Source organism: Hipposideros armiger, unplaced genomic scaffold (genome assembly GCF_001890085.2).
Source record: "Hipposideros armiger isolate ML-2016 unplaced genomic scaffold, ASM189008v1 scaffold_900, whole genome shotgun sequence".
NCBI lineage: Eukaryota > Metazoa > Chordata > Mammalia > Chiroptera > Hipposideridae > Hipposideros > Hipposideros armiger.
In genome coordinates, this window is record NW_017732250.1 from 192,563 (window position 1) to 212,682 (window position 20,120).

Below are 20,120 nucleotides of genomic sequence, written 5' to 3' on the forward strand. Positions count from 1 at the left end.
TATTTGTAGAAAGTTCTGTACTTTTCATGAACCTTTTCTATTATATGATATTATTTGTTCCTCAAATGTTTTTTAAATTGTACAAAGTATTTGTAAGTTTTACCTATGTGCATATTTCAATTATATCTTGCAATTAAGTCATTGGTACTTCTACAGCCATTGTATTCCTTTAATAAACTCTATATTCACACACAAAAAAAAGAAAAAAAGAAAACATCAGGGGAGAAACTGGTGAAATCCAAATCAAGTCTATAATTTAATTAACAGTATGGCACTAATTTTAATTTCTAGTTTTGATCACTGTGCCAAGATTATGTAAGATGTTAATATTAAGAGAAACTGGGCGAGGGGGTACTCTCTATAATACCTTCGCAACTCTTCTCTAAGTCTTAAATTATTTCAAAATAATGTCTTTAAAAAAAACACAAAGCGCTATCAGTATGTATGTAATAGAATGACTAAAATTTTAAAGACGAACAGAGTGCTGATAGGGATTCAGAACAACTGGAAATCTCGTGTTTTGCTGGTGGGGATGCAAATGGCACAACCACTGTGGAAAAATGTCTGGAAATTTCTTACAAAGTTAAACATACTATACATCCCAGCAATTCCATTCCTAGGCATTTACCCAAAAGAGATGAAGACTATGTCCATACAATGACCTGTAAGTGAATGTTTATAACAACTTTATTCATTATAGCTTTAAACTGTAAAAAAAACACAAATGTCCATGAACCGGTAAATGATGAACAATTGTGGTACCTTCACATAATGGGGTACTATTCAGTAACAAAAAGAAAAAATCTACTAACATACACAACAACATGGATAACTCTCAGAAACATTATACTAAAAGAAAAACGTCAGATACAAAAGGCTCAAAGGTTGGTAAGGATAAAAGGTTGGGTAATTTGTTAATGTTCTATATCTTGATTGTAGCAGTTACTAGAATCAGCTGTCGAAACTCATTGAATACACTTAAAAAGCATATTTCATTATGTACAAATTGTCTCGATAAACAACATAAAAAACAAACAAATCTAACTGAGGAAAATACATAAGAGAAATAAAAATACTTATTCAATCACATGAAGAAATGTTTGATCTTGCTATTAATCAAACTATGAATTCTTTTGCTATCTTTCAAATTGTTGGGGTTTTTTTTCATTTGGTGTAGGTTTTAAAATTTTAACGTATGATAGATTCACATAACATCACCATAATCAGGATACAAAGCGGTTCTATCACCCCAAAAGCCTGTATCATGCTATCTATTTATAAAAGTCACTCCCTCTCCCCAGCCATAAACTCTGGCAGCCACTGATTCATTCTCTATCTCTATAGTTCGGTCATTTTGAGAACATAAGGGTATGTAACCCTTAGAAAAGGGCTTCTTTCACTTAGCATAATTCCTTTGAGAGCCTTACGAGATGTTCTGGGCATCAATAGCTCATTCTTTTTTATGGCTGAGTAGCATCCCGTTGCATGAATGTACCACAGTTTGTTTATCCATTCACCCATTGAAAGATATTAGAATAAAATCAGTTTTTTATGGGATCTTGAATAAAAAACTTTAATGAATAAAGAACTGAGATAGGCAACGAATTTTAACAGTACTAATAAAACAGAGTATTTACTTTAAAAGGGTCGATGCTATGTTACAAATGCATGGGTAATAGATTTTGATATTTTATTAATAACTACTTTCCCTTATAAAAAGATCTTCCTTAGAGAGCTAAGGGCGAACATTCAATTTCTTTAATTTCTTTGTAATAAAAGATCAAAGATATAGCAGGAATAATTAGAAAAGCCGGCAGCCGAATTAAAATTAGCCAGCGCAGGACAGAGGTTAGCTGGTCTTGGTCATCCCATGATGTAGAACACTGTTTTTTACTACGTATTTCAAATATAATAGAAAAATTATGTTCCTTGCCTCTCTAAACTATAACCGCCACATACAATACAGACATTCTTTACATAATGAGTTTACCTGCTTTGGAAATACCGTTAAAAGAGAGCCACAATGTACTTGATAATATGGTGCATCTTTTCTATTTCATGGCCTGAATGTAGCATTAAATAAGCAAACTAAATATTACCACTAAAAATGAAAATCTCAGAATAGTTTGCTCCATTCCCATTAGACCAGCGGTTCTCAACCTTTCACAGGGGTCGCCTAAGACCATCGGAAAACACATATTTCCAATGATCTTAGGAACCAAGACACCGCTCCTCTATCCGTCTCCAGGCCCACGTGCAGATATGCCCACATACGAGTATCCGGCGACCCCTGTGAAAGGGTTGTTCGACCCCCCAAAGGGGTGGCGACCCACAGGTTGAGAACCGCTGCATTAGACCAAGCAATTCTAGAACAATATTTTATAATTAAATAACCCACACTTATCCTACTGATAAGCAATTAAAACACATACAGGACACCATAACTGTATTGTCTGAACTAGAAATAATCTTAGAAACAAGCTGGAAAGTTCTAGGAAATTATTTCAGTGCTTCCCAAAGTTTCAGTCTTGTAAGCACCTCCTTCCTGGTAACTGGTATGTTTCTATCAATTCACACTTTATAATTTACTGAGCACAGACGGACTGGATGTTTATCAATCCCATGTCTGCCCCCTGGGGATAAAGGACCCTAAGCGTCCCAGCCTCCTGTGCAGTTCAATTAGAACCTTATACGAGGTCTGGACCATGGAACATGAGGACTGTGCCATTCCTCCACTCTAGGCCAGGCCCCAACAAAATTCTCCACTTGTTCTCCCACCCCTGGGCTCTGTCTGCACAACCAGAAGTGAAGGAGTGACGCAATGCAAGAGGCCTGGATTCCTGGGTCACCTCTTGGAGGAGAAAAAACCCAAACAGCATCAGGATGTGACACGAGGAAGAAGTAAAGGGATACTGCCTTAAGCCTCAGCCTCTGAGGACTGGGGGTTGTTTGTTAACAGCACTTTTTGTTAAGCATCTGGACTAATACCCCTACTTTAAAAGGAAATGTAGCACTATCCATAGAGGGAAAATCAGTGTTTGTCTAATATATAGTCAAATAAATATTTCCCCTTTCAGTAATGTCTGTTTATATATCACTTAAAATCACCTCATCTATGGAGTAAGCATCTTCAAAAAACCATGAGGAAAGTATTTATGAGGTGAAGACAGGGGAAAAAAAAGTTATCTTATTATTTTAAGTGGGTCCCAATATATCTTTTCTAAAAAGCCATTTTTAATAAAGAATCAAAGGCATAAGCTTAACTCTAAACTCAGTATCAAAAAAATCTTCTGAATGTATCACTCAACTATTCCTACAATAAGAACATGAAATCTACATTTTTACCATTATAATGGGTTTCTGTGATTCACTCCTCATTTCAAATTAAACAACTTTCAAAAACCCATTATCTTTGCTCTACTTTAATGCTCAGCTAAAAGCTAATCAGAGAGGATCCTCATATACATAACAAGTTGAATCAAGTTTCTCTTTTCAACGTGCTTTTTGTATGATTTCTAAATCAAACATTTTTGAGAGCACATAATTACAAGATAACTCAATGTAATTCTGCAACCTGCCAGAAAATTTCTGAGATCAAGTCTATTTTTCAAAGAAGTCCTTGCATTGAGCAAGTACATGACATATGAATTAAACACAATATCCCATGTCACACTATTCCAAATACCTTATTTTGAAGCTATCTTACTAGTTTAAAAAAAAAAAAAAACAGGGGCCGAGTGGCGCGTTGGTTAAGAGCTGGCTTGGGACGCCAGAGGGCCCCGGTTCGGATCCCACATACGAGAGCCAGTGACACTGCCCTCTACAGCTAAGATGCTAAACAACAGCTCAACCTGGAGCTAGGCTACCGTGAGTTACCAGCGACGGCATAGGCTACAGCCCCTGCTGCAGTGGGTTGCCATGAGCTACCGTGTGTAGCCAGCAGCCAGCATGAGTGGCCAGCAGCCGCCGTGGCCAGAAGCCGGTGACTGATCTGCCTCGCCCAGGAAGAGCGTGCAATGATGGTGCCAACTTGGGCTAGTGAAGCAACGTCCTCCACAATTAGACTGAAGAACAAAAAAACAACATGTCTGTTCCCCTTCCCCCAATTCCCTAGCTGTTTCCATCCCCCAATTCCCCAAAAAAAAATCTTTAAAAAAAAAAAAAAACTTGTAATAAGAATTTTGTTATTTTTACTAGGAAAATTTTTTAAATTCCAACTACTGGGCCGGCCGAGTGGCGCGATGGTTAAGAACTGGCTTGGGACGCCAGAGGGCCCCGGTTCGGATCCCACATATGAGGGCCAGTGACACTGCCCTCCACAGCTAAGATGCTGAACAACAGCTCAACCTGGAGCTGGGCTGCTGTGAGTCGCTGGCAACGGCGTAGGCTGCAGTCCCTGTGGCAGTGGGTTGCCATGGGCTACAGTGTGTAGCCAGCAGCCAGCGTGAGCGGCCAGCAGCCGCCGTGAGCGGCCGTCCAGAAGCCGGCGACTGATCTGCCTCGCCCAGGAAGAGCGCAACGATGGTGCCAACTTGGGCCAGTGAAGCAACGTCCTCCACAGCTAGACTGAAGACCAAAAAAAACGACAGCAACTTGTCTGTTCCCCTTCCCCCAATTCCCCAGCACTGTTCCCATTCCCCCAATTCTCCAATTTAAAAAAAAAAAAAATTCCAACTACTAGTTTGGGTAAAAACTTGCCAAGTAACATAGCTTTTCTCTGCACCCACATTATTATCATCAGAGGATGGACAATTTGTAATAAAAATAAATGACCAGTATTCTGAAGAAGAAAGGCTTTCTAACCTGTTACTATATTTATTATCAAAACACCTCTTTTGCATTAAGCTACATAAAAATAGACCTTGACTTACAGGCTATGATTCACACTTCTTTCTACTCCCCATTCTTTTCAAAAGTTAAAAATAATTTCATTTCTTTTAAAAACAACCCATTGCTGGAAGTAACATACTTATCAGATTTCCCTTTGCATCCCTGAGAGGAGCACCACCTCCGCCTTTCCCCCAGGGGTTGTAACTTCTCATTTCAGCCTCTAGCTTAGCGTCGTATTCTTCCTTTTCCTCACGTTCTTTCTTCCTTCTTTCTTCTCTTTCCCGAATCTTGACAACAGAGGAAACATTCATAGTAAGTCCTAACAAGTATTCTGATACAAAATGTTTCTTTTAACATCAGATTTATTTCATTTTTCTTATTACAGAAAAAAACTAGGAATTTTCTTTTCAGTATGCTTCACTCTAAAATTTAAAACCACAAACATATGTGATACCCAATTTTAAAACACTTCAATGGCCACTAGTCCTTTGCAGCCATTGATACCACTTTGGACTAAACTAACTCTTCCCTCCGACCCTCAGTGTCCACCTGAGCCATTCCCTCCCTAACTTCACCAGTTCCATGGGGACCAACAGGATCTCCCTACTTTCCTTTTTCATTTACCGTTTCACGGGACCTGGCCAGCTACAGACTACACCACACTCCTCAGCAGAACCATCCACGCTGGGCAAACTCCATTCCCAGCATTCACAGAGGTGCGAAGTTCAAAGCCCTTCGGGGAATGCTGGGCTACTTAAACTACAACTTTATGACAGCCAACAAAACAAATTCAATCTTATCATCATCATCAAGTATAAATACAGGCTTTTTCTCTAGAGACATATGGATAGGCAATAAACAAGTATCTACATTTTGGGAAGTGACTTTTAAAATTATAACCATTCGAGTATACATGGAAAATTTAGGCAACCATGCCAGCAAGGCCAAGGAAATCCTCACATGTAAAACATAAATTCAGTGGTTTTTAATATGCTCATCTGAAAACAGACAGATTAATTCAGTCTTCTATTTTGTAGAATACTAACGTAAAATAAAATAATGTTGGTAACTCTATACCTTTAAAAAAAAATCCGAGCCAGCTGAGTGGCGCGTTGGTTAAGAGCTGGCTTGGGACACTAGAGGGCCCCGGTTCGGATCCCACATATGAGGGCCAGTGACACTGCCCTCTACAGCTAAGATGCTGAACAACAGCTCAATCTGGAGCTGGGCTGCTGTGAGTCACCGGCGACAGTGTAGGCTGCAGCCTCTGCTGCAGTGGGTTGCCATGGGCTACTGTATATATTCAGCAGCCAGCGTGAGCGGCCAGCAGCCGCTGTGAGCGGCCGTCCAGAGGCCGGCAACTGATCTGCCTCAACCGGGAAGAGCGCAATGATGGTGCCAACTTGGGCCAGTGAAGCAACGTCCTCCACAACTGGACTGAAGAACAAAAGGACAGCAACTTGTCTGTTCCCCTTCCCCCGATTCCCCAGCGCTGTTCCCCTCCCGCAATTCCTCAATAAAATCTTTAAAAAAAAAAAATCCATCTTTTAAGGAGGTTGCCCATGTGAAAATTGAAAAAAAGGAGCTTTAGAAGAAATCTAGGTGGAATTTCATAGAAAAGTACCTCAGGTGGACATATACCTACCAAGAGTTCCAGGGTCCTCTCAGAGATATGGGTATTCCCCACCAAAATCCATGCATTTGATACAGTTTACTCTTCTATAAACTCTCTTCAGACATTATAAACTACAACAGAAGCCATTATTCTCCTCCCTAAAATTGTCCTACTTCTTTTATTCCGTCTTATTTATTGCCTCATTGATTACATTCTCCTAGATTACAACACTCAGAATCACCTCCAAGGCCCCCTTTCTTTCTCATCCCCTGTACCTAACTCTTATCACTGAAACCCCAGAACTGTCTCTTGGACATCCTTCCCATCCCCCCACCCCCTAAAAAAGTTTCTCTGCCACATCTCTTTCCCAATCACCTACATCACAACCAGGTATCTTCCTAAAAAGCCTAATCTGTTCACATCAACTATTCCTTTCACTCTGGTTTAAAATGTCTTCCCTTTGTCTATCCAAAATAGGATGAAACTGAAAGCCCCTTATAGCTAGTCCTTCACGATCCAGCACAATCTAACACTCCAGCCCCTTCTCCCAGGAATTTCATATCTATTCAGTGTACACCATGCAGCTCAAACATCAACAACCATGCGGAGCCCTTCTACCCTTCTATAACTACTCAATTATTCTCCCAATCCTAGGCTTTCAACAGCATTCCAATCTATCTGCATCAAAACTTAATCATAGTGAATGATACCTAACTGGATCTTTGCTCTCCACTGCCACACTGAGCTCTAAGGGACCTCTGTGCTAACACACAAAATGATCAAATGAATGAACAAACAAATGGCTGAATCCATGAACGAGTACCTGCTGCTGCAAAGCTTCCTGGTAAGACTGAAGCAATTGCTTAGAAGCCTTTGGTTTATCTTCAAAAAACAATCCTGAATTTATTGCTCGATCACTTGTCATCTTCAGTTCATTCTGTCCAACTGTACTCCTACATCAAATACACAATTAATAATTTGAATCCATTTATGACCAAGCAAGAAGAAAAGGCAACACTTCTTTGAAATAGCATATAAGCAGCACATTTAAAAATGGGAAGAGAGTTAGTTCTCTGTGGGTCAAAGAGAACTCCTCACGTTAATGACTTCCCCCAGCTCTGCTTTCATAATTCATGAAACTTTCAAATTTACTGGACCTATTTCTTGACTTAGGTGGTAGTTTCATGAGGGTAAAAACACTTTGTGATAATTCATCAAGCAGTATACATATGGCTTCTGCTCTTCTCTGAATGCACAGTAATAATAATACAGTGAAAGTCCATCAAATAATGTAACTAATGATATACTTAATATACTCCAATATAAAGTAACACCATCCTAGCCAATTCAAGGATAAAACAATATTATGACAGTAAAAAGTATGACTGTCCCAAATAAAGTAAAAATTTTAGGAAAACTTATAAAAAAATCAAAAAAGGAAATATTGAAAACATGGTTATATAAATCTCGAGCAATAAAGTGCTATTGTCTTAAATACAACATGGTAAAGTACAGGAATGCAGCCACTTTGCAGAAAATAATACATTTTAAAAATCTGAATTATAAAAGATAAATATTAGTTTTATAATAAAATTATAATTACAAAGAGAGTACAAAAGGCATCTCATTTCCCAAAACATCATTATCACTTTAAATCTGAGTTTCCTTTGTGTATTCAACTTATCCAATTTATTTACAATCTTTTATTAGGATAAACAGACGTGTTTGTGTATACTGTCACACTGGATTACGAATGTGTGAAAGGAAAGATGAGAACCAGAGCAAATGATTCCTAAAAGACATAATACTTTTTCGGAGCAAATGATTCCTAAAAGACATCATACTTTTTCTGCATGCATTAATAAATATAGAAGATTGAGAAGGCTTATCTGAGTATTAATCTAAATTAATCTCTCAGAGCAAACTGGCTATAAATTATATGGTGGATAGATGCTCTCAGTATCTGCTTCACTCAGTTTTCTTTCTGTTTGTGTCTTACCACTCGCTCAAGGTCCGAATTCTTGGCCTTTATTTATTGATTTTGCTCTGGCACCAGAAAGAGAGCATTTAGGGAAGTATGTACAATCAGATCAGGATGGGAGGAGGAGAGAAAAAATAGGGGTAGTAATTACACATCTCAACGATGTTCAGTAAATTTGTGGAATTGTACAACCATATCCGTTTCCATAACCCCAAAATAACCCTCACACCCATATGCAAACAAGCCCCGCTCCCACCCCCAGCCACAGGCAATCAGTAAGTGGCCTGCTTTCTGTCTCTGTAGATTTGCTCTCTGGACATTTAAGTGGAAACAAACAATATAAATGGATTCTTTCACGTATCATATTTTTGAGTTATGTTGTAGTACACATCAGTAGTTCATTCCTTTTTATTGCTGAATAGTATTTCATTGTTTGGACATAACATATTTTATTTATCCATTTACTAGTTCACAGACATTTGAATTGTTGACACTTTTTGGCTATCAAGCCCAAGTCTTTGTATGTACATATAGTTTTATTTCTCTTAAGTATATGCCTAGAAATGGAATTACAGTGTTGCATGTTAAGTATATGTTTAACTCTATAAGAAACCGCCATGTCCTGCAACTGCTTTTTATATATTGATTTTGTATTCAGCAATTCTGCTAAAACTCCTACTAATTCTAATATTTTGTCTGTACATTCTTTTGCAAATAATATCAGTTTTTTCTCTTCCTTTCTAATTCTTGTGCCTATCTTCCTTCCTTTCATTTTTACTTTTGCCCTTGCTGCAATTATTGGGCCCTAAAAGGAAGTGGTGATAAGAATACTAGTCATACTGTCAATCTCAAAAGGAAAGTTTTAAACATATCTCTATTAATTTAAATTATGATGTAGGTTCTTCATGTTTACACTTTCTCAACTTAAGTAGGTTTCCCTCTAACCTATTTTGTTTTTAATCACCAATGGATACTATTATTATCCCAATTAACAAACAAGGAACAGAAGAAATTAAGAAACATGCTCTGGGCTAAGTAAAACCAGGATTCAAACCAAGGAACTCAGCCTGCGAAGTCCATACTCTTAGCTGATACGCAGCAACATTCAGTCATCCTACCTTCCCAAGTTAGTCCAACTTGGGATGAAATATCCTTTTTTACATTATGAGGTTCCGTTTCAGGATTCTTTTATCTATATTCATTAGCAAGATTAGCCTGTAATTTTCCATTCTCATATTGGCCTTGTCAGGTTTGAGTATCAAGATTATGACAATCTCATAGTAGTACCTACAGAGTATTCCCTCTTGGTCTATACTCTGTATTAGCTTGTGTAAGATTAATTGTTTTCCCTGAATACTTGGTATAAGTCACCAATCCATCTAGACCTGGAGTTATTTAATTAGTTAAGATTTGAAACTAATGACCCAATTTTTTTTAACAGTTTTTATATTACTCAGGTTTTCTGTTTCGTTTTAAGTTACTTTAAGTTAAATTTTACTTGGAATTTTTCTTCACCTAAATTTCCAAATTGACACAGAATAGACATAGAATTTTTAAGTTGTAAAAATTCAGAAATGACAATTTTTTCATCTCTAATAGCTTGTTTTTTTCCTTGACAATTCAATAGGAAACTATTTTTTTTATATTACTGTTTTCAAGGAACCTACTTTAGACTGATTTTCTATATTGTATGTTTCTAGCCCATTAATTTCTGTTCTTTTCTTTATTCTTTCTTTCCTTGCTTCTTTGGGTTTACTTTATTTTTGTCACATTTTAAATACCTGATAATTATTTTAATTTTCATCACATTTTATGTATTTTCTAATTTGTTCCTTTTTTTCTAATTTCTAATATATGGAAAATTTTTAAAGTTATATTTTAAATTGATTTGAATCTTAAATAGTCCATTGGACATGAGTCAAAAGAAATTCACTGAGACTTTAAGGATTAGGATATGATGAGTTTTATAATATTCCTGTGATATTAGCAAAAATAGATACTCTGAAGTTTAGGGTGCATTTCTACACATTTCCATTATAATAAGCTTTTTAATTATGTTCACTGAATTCTTCCAGAAACGTACTGATTATTTTCTGCTTCATCTATCACTTATGGAATGAAGTGATAAACTCCAACGCTAGGATTCTGTATTTGTGTACTTTTCCCTGAAGTTCTTTAACATTTTGCCTTTTATATATTTTGAGACTATATTTTTAGGTGCATACAATTTTTTGTTCTATTGTCTGCTAAAATGAACCTTTACTCTTTATAAAGGGAATCTTTTTGTCTCAAAGCTTTATGACTGAAAACTCTATCTTATCAGATACTAAAATAGTTAAACAAACTTTATGTTAATTCATATTCTCCTAGTATGTCTGTACCCTTTTACTTGCAACTTTTCTACATTATTTTTTAAATATATGTCTTATAAGTAACATGTACCTGGATTTTGCTTTTGTATCTAGTAGGACAAAATTTCTCTTTCAACTATATACTTATTTACTAATATCAAATTTAAATTTGCCATTTAATTTTGACTTATATTCAGGTTAATTAAATAGGCTCCTTAAGCCTTTCTATGTTTCTTTATTTCCTCCTTTTTGATTTTTTTTCCTCTAAGTGTTACACCTTTGTCCATGTACTTATCAAAGACTAAAGCTAATCAAAATCTTTACCATCTTCCCAACAGATACAAAGATTTTAAAACACACTATCTACTCCATTTAATCCCTTCCAAATTACATTCTATTCCTATTTTCCTGTTAATTATTATTAATTTTACTTTTAAGCCCATAATAATTTTACATAGCTCATATGTATTTCATTCCATCCACATATTTATCACTTTCTCCTTCCATTGCTTTGTGCATCTCAGACCTTCCCGCTACGACCTCCTTCCTTCTGCATTTAAGAATTTCATTTACTTAAGATCTGCTAATGGCAAATTTGGTTGTTTTCTTAAAAATATTTTTATTTCAATCTCATTCATGAAAAATAATCTTGCTGAATATAGAATTATCTCAACACACTGACAATATCTTTAGTTATTTTCTGAATTCCTCCCTAGCGTTCCTTTGAAAGTAACAGACGAATAAATAAAGAAAATGTGGTGTATTCATACAATGGAATATTATTTAGCCTTTAAAAACAAGGAAATCCTGTCACATGCTACAACATGGATGAACCTTGCAATTATAGTAAGTAAAATAATCCAGACACAAAAAAGACAAATGCTGTAAGATTCCACTTTTATGAGGTACCTAACAAAGTAAAAAACACAGACGCAGAAGATAGAACAGCGGCTGCCAGGGGCAAGGAAAGAGGGAATGGGCAGATGTAGTTTAATAGGTATAGAGTTTCGGTTTTGCAAGGTGAGAAGAGGTCTGGAAATGCAAGGTGAGAAGAGGTCTAGATAGCGGTGATGGTTGCACAACAGTATGAATGTAGTTGACATCACTGAAGTATACACTACAAATGATTTTAATGGTTTTATGTGTATTTCACCACAATAAATAAATTGAAAAAATTTAAGATGGTAATGCTGACTAAACAAATCTACAGATGCTATATATTCTCTATCAAAATCTCAAGTGCCTTTTTTGCAGAAACTAACAAGCTGGTCCTAAAATTCACATGAAAATGAGAAGGACCTAGCAGAGCCAAAACAATCTTAGAAAAGAAAAACAAATTTAGAGAACTCACACTTCCCAATTTCAAAACTTAACTACAGTGCTACAATAACCAAGTACTACCAGTATAAGAATAGGAACATAGGTCAATGGAAAGGAAAAGAAAATCTCAGAAACAGACCCACACAAATATGCCCAACTGATTCTGACAAAAGTACAAAAGCAATTCAACAGAGGAAAAATAATCTTGTCAACAAATGGTGCTGGGAGCCAATGGACACTCCACTCCCCGACCCCCCCCCCACCAAAAGACCCCTGATCTAAGCCTCTACAACTTTTAGGTGGGGTAAAAAAACAGGAAAAAAATCTTTGGGATCTAGGCCTAGGAAAAGAGTACCTAGACTTGACACTGAAAGCATGATCTATATAAAAGGAAAAACTGATACATTGGAGTTGATCAAAACTTAAAACTTTTGCTCTGTGAAAGATCTTACTGAAAGGATAAAAAACAAGCTGACAGAAAATATTTGCAAACCATATCATCTGACAAATAACTAGTATTTAAGATAAATAAAGAACTCTCAAAACTCAGTAATTTTAAAAACGAATTAAAAACGAATATTTCTAATTCCCATTAGAAAATGTACAAAAGACATCAAGGGATATTTCACCAAAAAGATTTATAGATGGCAAATAAACACATGAAAAGATGTTCAACATCATTATCACTGGGAAAATGTAAATTAAAACCGCAATGATGTATCACTACACACCTATCAGAAAGGCATAAATAAAAATCACAACACCAAATGCTGGTGAAGATGTGAAGAAACCAGATTCTTAACACATTGTTGATATGAATGTAAAATGATACAGTCTTTCTGAAAATAGTTTGGCAATTCCTTACAAAACTAACCTGTAACTACCAAACCACCACTCAACCCAACAATAACACTCCTGGACAATCATCCTAAAGAAAGGCTATGTTCACACAAAAATCTGTACACAAATGTTTATAATCAGCTCTATCCATAATAACTGTGATGTCCTTCAATGAGTGAATGGTTAAACAAACTATGGTATATCCATAACATGGAATGCTACTCAGCAATAAGAACATAAGAACTATTTACACATGCAACAACCAAATCTACAGAGAATTATGCTGACTTTAAAAAGCAAACCCCCATACAAATACATGAAAAAATGCTCAATCAAGTTCACTAGCGAAATGCAAATCAAGACCACAATGAGATGCCACATTATGCCTGTTAGAATGGCTATTATCAACCAGACAAGTAATAACAAATGTTGGAGAGGCTGTGGAGAAAAAGAAACCCTCATACACTGCTGGTGGAAATGTAAGGTATAGTTACTATGGAAACAGTATGGAGGTTCTTCAAAAAATTAAGAATAGAATTACCATATGACCCAGCAATCCCTCTTCTGGGTTATCTACCCCAAAAATCTGAAAACATTTATCTATAAAGATATATGTACCCCTATGTATGATTCACGGTAGCCAAGACATGGAAACAACCATAGTGTCCTTTGACAGACGACAGGAAAAAGAAGATGTGGTGTATATACCCAATGGAATACCACTCAGCCATAAGAAAAGATGAAATACTGCCACTTGCTACAACATGGATGGATCTGGAGATTATCATGCTAAGCGAAATAGGTCAGATAGAAAAAGTCAAGAACCATATGATTTCACTCACATGTGGGATATAAAACTGAAAGCAACAAACGAACAAGACAAACAAACAAACAATCATAGACACCAGTTCAGTGTTTACCAGAGGGTAAGGGGAGATGGGCTGGTAGATGAGAGTAAAAGGAACCAAATATATGGTGATGGAAGGAGAACTAACTTGGGATAGTGAACACACAATGCAATAGAGATAGATGATGTATTGAAGAACAGTACACCTGAAATCCATATAATTTTCCTAACCAATGTCGCCCCAATAAATAAAAATTAAAAAAAGAAAAAAGTTTACTATTATTAAATAATTGCATTTATATAACATTCTTAAAATGATATTGTAGAAACGAAGAAGAGAATAGTTGTTAGCAGTGGCTAAGAAGGGAGTACAAACAGCAGGGAACTAAGTACGTCTATAAAAGGGCACCATCATAAGGGATCCTTGTGGTGATGGGAATGTTCTGTATCCTGACTAGATCCTGGGTCATGTATCTGGGCTGTGATATTGTACCACAGTTTTGCAAGATGTTAGCGTTGAGAAAAACTGGGTAAAGGGGACACAACATGTCTCTGTTATTTCTAACAATTCCACCATGGGAATCTACAATTATCTCTAAACAAAAAATTCAGTTTAAAAAAATGATTCTCTAGAAGTATATTTATTGACCTGGAAAAAATGTTTATAATATACTGTTAATTTTAAAAGCAGGCTACAGGGGCCAGCCGAGTGGCTCAATTGGTTAAGAGCTTGCTCAAGAATGCAAGCTCTCAGCAACAGGGTCGCCGGTTCGATTCCCACATGGGCCAGTGACACAGCTCACGAGCTGAGCTGCCACGGAGTTGCCAACAGGTGGCAGGACAGCTCAGCTGGTGAGAGCACGTGCTCCTAACAAGAAGGTTGCCTGTTCAAGATGGTGGGCTATGCTCACAAGCAACTAAAGACTGAACTCAGCATCTTGAGCTGAGCTGCCGCCCGGATGGCTCACTGGATAGAGCGTGTGCTCTTAACAACGAGGCTGCTGGTTCGACTCCCGCATGGCATGGTGGCTACGTCCCCACCATCCTCCCACCCCCCGCAACTAAATGAACACAGCACCTTGAGCAGAGCGGTGAGACTGGACTTGGAGCTGAGCTTACTGCGCCCTCCACCACTAAGATTGAAGGACAACAACTTGGCTGTTCCCCTCCCCCAATTCCCCAATAAAATCTTAAAAAAAAAAAAAAAAAAGGCAGGCTATAAAACAACATATACAATATAATAGCATTTTGGTGTGTGTGTGTCTATTTTTGTGAGTTTGTGTGTGTACACAGAAAGACTTCCTGAGTGCATATTTAGATATGGCTCTCTCTGGATGAATGAGGTTTTAGGCAATTTCAATTTTTTGCACGTGTTTGTTTATATTCTTATTTATCAATACTATGCATGCATTACTTTTCTAATGAGAAAAAGTGATGCTATTCTTAATTTTTTAAATGTATTTTCTATGAAACATTGACTTAAAAGCAATACTGTGAACATAATGATTATGCAATAATTAGAAATTAAAATAAGTTATATCTGTTCTGAAGAAAAAATAATGAGTTGAGTAACAAGGGTTCTATGGAAGACAAATTAATATTGAAAGAAATTACAATTTTAACTAATGACTTACATAATGGATGGTGCTGGCTGGTGGGTGACAGGAGCGCTAACATAAGCTGCAGGCTGTACTCCCATCATTCCTGAACCATCTTAAAGGGGAAAAAAAACCACACACATTTATTCCAGAGTACCCATTTAATAACAACTATCCTTAAAAAAAAATAGTCACTGAATATGTTACCTAAGAAAAAAACATCCCTATTTCCTTCTGGGTTAGGAGTTAGCAAAAAACAATGCAAGAAAATGCAACATAATTATTTTTCCAATCTAAATAAAAAGGAAATAACTATGAAATATAACTGAATTTTAAAAGAGGGCATTTAAATCAATAAATGTATAGTATTTGACTTAAGTAAAGCTGTGCTTTTCTCATTTGTATATTTTTCCTTGACAAAAAACAATTTTCCTGACTGAAACACTGGAAAGTAATGTTTACCCTACAGACTTACATACATAAAAGACAACTTACAATAAGCAAGACCGGGGTCCAAAGTATTCCTGGCTCCATAAAAATAGTAAGCATCATCGTAAGGAGTTCGATAGTTAGCAGCCAAAGGTGGTAGGAGGGGAGGTGGAGGCAGAGGCGCAATCCTGTATCAGAAGAAAATTGGAAAATTTTCTATTTCATCGTAATTTTTAAAAATCAATATATCGTTCTTTTCCTAAAATGTTACTGAAAATAAATTGCTGCTTTAGAAAAAACTACAACACTATGTAAGACAAAAACTTCAGATTTTGTTCGATCAACTAATATCTAATTAATCACTATATGCTGGTATTGAACAAACATGGTCCCTGTTTCTCAGGAATAATACAGAACTAAACAGACAATTACAGCAAAGTACAGTAAATGAAACTATACAAGCAGACTCAGGGAGTTACAGGAACACAGATCAGGGACATTTAAATCAGAGAAGGAAAGCCTATGGAAGCTTCTAGAAAAGGCAATGCATCAGCCATGTTGCTACGGTGAGTTAACACAGGGAGGAAGGACAGTTCAGGGAGACAAGGGGTACGCAACAGGATTACAAATGGCTCCATGTGACAGGGGAAGAGGTGCAGTTTTTAACTCTAAAAATGTATTGTTCTCTCAAAGAAAGTTAACCATAATGTGAAATGAATACCACTTATATATCAACAGTAAAGTCTTGACATGATTTTTAGGATTTCACAACGTTAAAACTTCTACTTCAGCACTTCATTACTGATTAGGAAATATCACGTATTTCCACCAAGGCAACATTTTCCAATAGGGAAACTGGAAAAGGAAAATTCCTTCAAATGAACAGAAAGAGAAAGGGGTATCCCAGAATGTTCATACTTTTTAAGTATATCCTAACGTGTTCTCCCTTGCTGTATATTTCAAAATAATACCAAAAAGCTAAGAAGGCATTAAAGTTCTCTTCAGTCGTAAATATTTTTCCCATTTACTAGTCACTCAATGTGCCTAACCTTACTATCCTCACTCCATAGATTCATCACCAAAGCAGTTGAAAATTGCAATGAAAAATTGTTAATATCATTAAATCTTACATTTTTATAGAGGTTTATTTAAGATTTAATCCTCACAACAACCTGTAATTACAGATAAGGAAAAAATACTTCTATTCCACTTTTACAAATGAGAAAATTGAAGTTCTATAAAGGTGCAGTATGACCAAAACCCAGACAGTGAAACCAACCATTTTAATCCCTAAACCAATGCTGAGGCCACCATATCATGCTCAGTAATTCCAATCCCACCTAGTCTTTTGAGTCAGGAAACAAATAAAACAGCTGATTAATACAGTAAACAGAGTCCTACAATTTGTTAGTAGCAACTAAAAGATAAGACCAAGTCCTTTTGAAAGAAAGTATAGCCCAGAAAATATCACTGTTAAAAAAGAAAAATACCTGATTAAATATACTCCTATAATGAATACATTAATAGTAAGCAAAAAATAAGTTCAAGTCCTACTAAGAGAAGAAAGCACAGCCGGAAAATCTCAATGTTAACACCAGGATTTTCTGTATGTATAGTCTAGGACATGATGCCTTTTACCAACAGAAATCAAATCTCTGCCCTCGTACCTAAATTACAGTTCTATAACCTCAACAGTTTTCATTGTAGGTATCTGAGTTACACAGCCCATAAATAATCACACAGAGAGAGAGAAAAAATGGCGGCGGTGAGGAGGGCTCCCTGAGTTTCCCCAGGAAAGCACAGCAATTTGAGCAGCTGGAGCGCAGCAAGTAATCACACAGAAAGAGTGCAATGAAATGCAAGTTAAAATAAAGTAATAAATATAAAAGAGCTACATTAGAAACTTTTTCTGCATAATCTGAAGGAATTACTCAATGTTTGCCAAGTGGAATTAAAAAATTGAAGATGTGCATCTTTTATATGTTAAAAGATATCAAAAATAGATATTTAAAAATATGACCCAAAACTAAATATTAAATGTACTTATGCAGTCTAAAAATACTAAAGCACCTTTAAACAATGAAAAAATGTTATAAAGATTTCCCTTGTTTTTATAATGACAAAAGACCAACAATGAAAACAGATTTCAAGAGAAATTATTTGAGAAACATCATGAATTCTACAAAAATCTCCGGAGGTTAACATTATCTGCTTCAGTAAATCCTTCTAGCTATAAAATACAATGATACCTTACCTAATTCCCAAACAAAAAAACATTTAAACAAGCACCTGGGGGGCACCATTTCACCAAGGGTGCTGCTGAGGCCATTGTGCAAATCTTCACTCTGAGATGGGATGGAGTGAACTGGTGGGATGGGTGGGGCGGATGGGGAAGATAAGGGAGGCAGAGGTGTCTGGAAAGCTACTCTGGGTCTTTCGGGTGGTAGCTTCTCTTCATAGTGTCGTGGTGCCACACTAAACTGCTTTAGTCTATCAGGCTAAAAGAGAAAAAAAATCTGTTACACATAATCACAAACTTAAAGGTGGCAGGCACCGCAAAAGGCCCTCTATCCCCGACTGTCAGCGGACACTTAAGTCAGTCACAGAGAACAGAATTTTACAACTAGAAGAGATTTTGAAGCTCTAGTCCTTACCTTAGAAATGGGGTAACTGAGGATCCCTGGAAGTACATCAATCATCTAACATTTCGCCACAATAAATAATCAAGACTAGAGCCAGGTGTTAATTCTAAATACAAAACTCTCAATTATATTACAACACTATGCTGCTTCTCTAGCCAACTGCCATTTCTGACATCACAGTATTCTCTAGAACAGTCAGCAAACATTTTCTGTAAAGAGCCAAGTAGTAAGTATCTCAGGCTTTGCAGGCCATCCTACCCGGCTCAGCCTTACTGAGTAGCCCAAAACAGTATATAAACAAATGAGCAGGGTGAGCTGCAATAAAGCTTTATGTGCAAAAATCGGCAGCAACTGGCTTTAACCAAAGGCCATACTGTACTTTGCTACCCCTGCTCTAGAATACCATTTGTGTGTCCTTTTCTAAGATTTGCACATCAAAAGGAAACCTAAAAGTAATGGTTAGCTACTCGTATTATGTCTAATATTTTTGTCTATTTATTCTCCTAAAGCAACTTGACACTCTAAAGGTTGTTTCATTCAAATATAAGTAAGAGGGTCCATCAAATACTAATGTAACTACAAATCCAACATGCCATCATATTACATTAAAAAGTTCAAGATTTTAAAAGGAATTTTTTGATTGGGAAAACTACTCCAAAGGGTATTTATTGATAGAAGAAAATAAATTTAGCTTTGGCATTTATCCTTTTTTTTTTCTCTCCCCATGTTTATCTTCCCCAGGAATGATTTCTCCGATTAATCTAAGTTTTATTCTATGAGCAGTCAAAAAGCACACTGTTAAACTTTTTTAAAGGGATAACCCACAGGATGTACACTTAGCATAAGTAAAAGGAAATCAAAAGCTGCCTAAAGTTGAATAATTTTAAATTGCTGTATTTTTTTTAAGAATGAACTTTTTAATGAAATTAGTTTTTAATCATCATTCAAAAATGAAACTAAAGCTTGCCTTAGCAAGTAAATGTACATATCCAACTACAGAAAAAGTATACTTTGAGCAGAGCAACAAATTACCTTCTCCTTACTTAACTGCAATGATGTAAGTAATTCATTCCACTTAATCATGAGAATTGCAAAATTAAAGTAAAAATAAGGTTATTGTCTCTCTAGTTTTTCATTAAATAAAAATTACTTAAAGACCAGAATTAAAGATTTCAGTTTCTTTGGAAATCAATCCACTATAAGGAAAATAGTCAAGATATATTCAAGAACAATATTAACATCTATTGTAAATTAAACTGAGATAACTTTTCTGTGGAATAGTATATTGAACAAAGTAGAAAAAACTAATTTGAAACAAACTAAAAAAAATAAAAATGATGCACATATAAACAAGGAAAAATTTACTTTAGGGAAATAAACAAGTTTAGTTGATTGCTGTTCAAACTGGTGACCTCTTACATTGCCCCCAATATCTTCTATCTATCTCCACTTGCTACCACACTTGAGGCATATTTCAATGAAAGATTAAACATTAACCTTTCATTAATATGCCAGGAACACTTACCGATTTCTCAGGGTCTTGTGCTCCGGAAGCTGCAACCCTGAGTTCCAAATCCTTTTCTCTAAATAATATCAAAATTTTATATATTAAAAAATTCTAGTCAACACTATCAGAATCATAAGCATTACTGAAACAAACCTATACA

General features: G+C 36.1%; 1 protein-coding gene across 1 annotated transcript in view; it reads right to left on the reverse strand.

Annotated features, from left to right (window-relative positions):
* Positions 1 to 20,120, reverse strand: part of CSPP1 (centrosome and spindle pole associated protein 1) — a 117,483-nt gene that overhangs the window by 49,009 nt on the left and 48,354 nt on the right. The window contains exons 12-17 of the mRNA XM_019630312.1: positions 19,979 to 20,036; positions 18,101 to 18,309; positions 15,878 to 15,999; positions 15,419 to 15,497; positions 7,269 to 7,398; positions 4,970 to 5,117 (exon numbers count right to left, since the gene is read on the reverse strand). Coding sequence (XP_019485857.1) covers positions 4,970 to 5,117; positions 7,269 to 7,398; positions 15,419 to 15,497; positions 15,878 to 15,999; positions 18,101 to 18,309; positions 19,979 to 20,036 — 746 coding nt within the window. The remainder of the gene's footprint in view (positions 1 to 4,969; positions 5,118 to 7,268; positions 7,399 to 15,418; positions 15,498 to 15,877; positions 16,000 to 18,100; positions 18,310 to 19,978; positions 20,037 to 20,120) is intronic.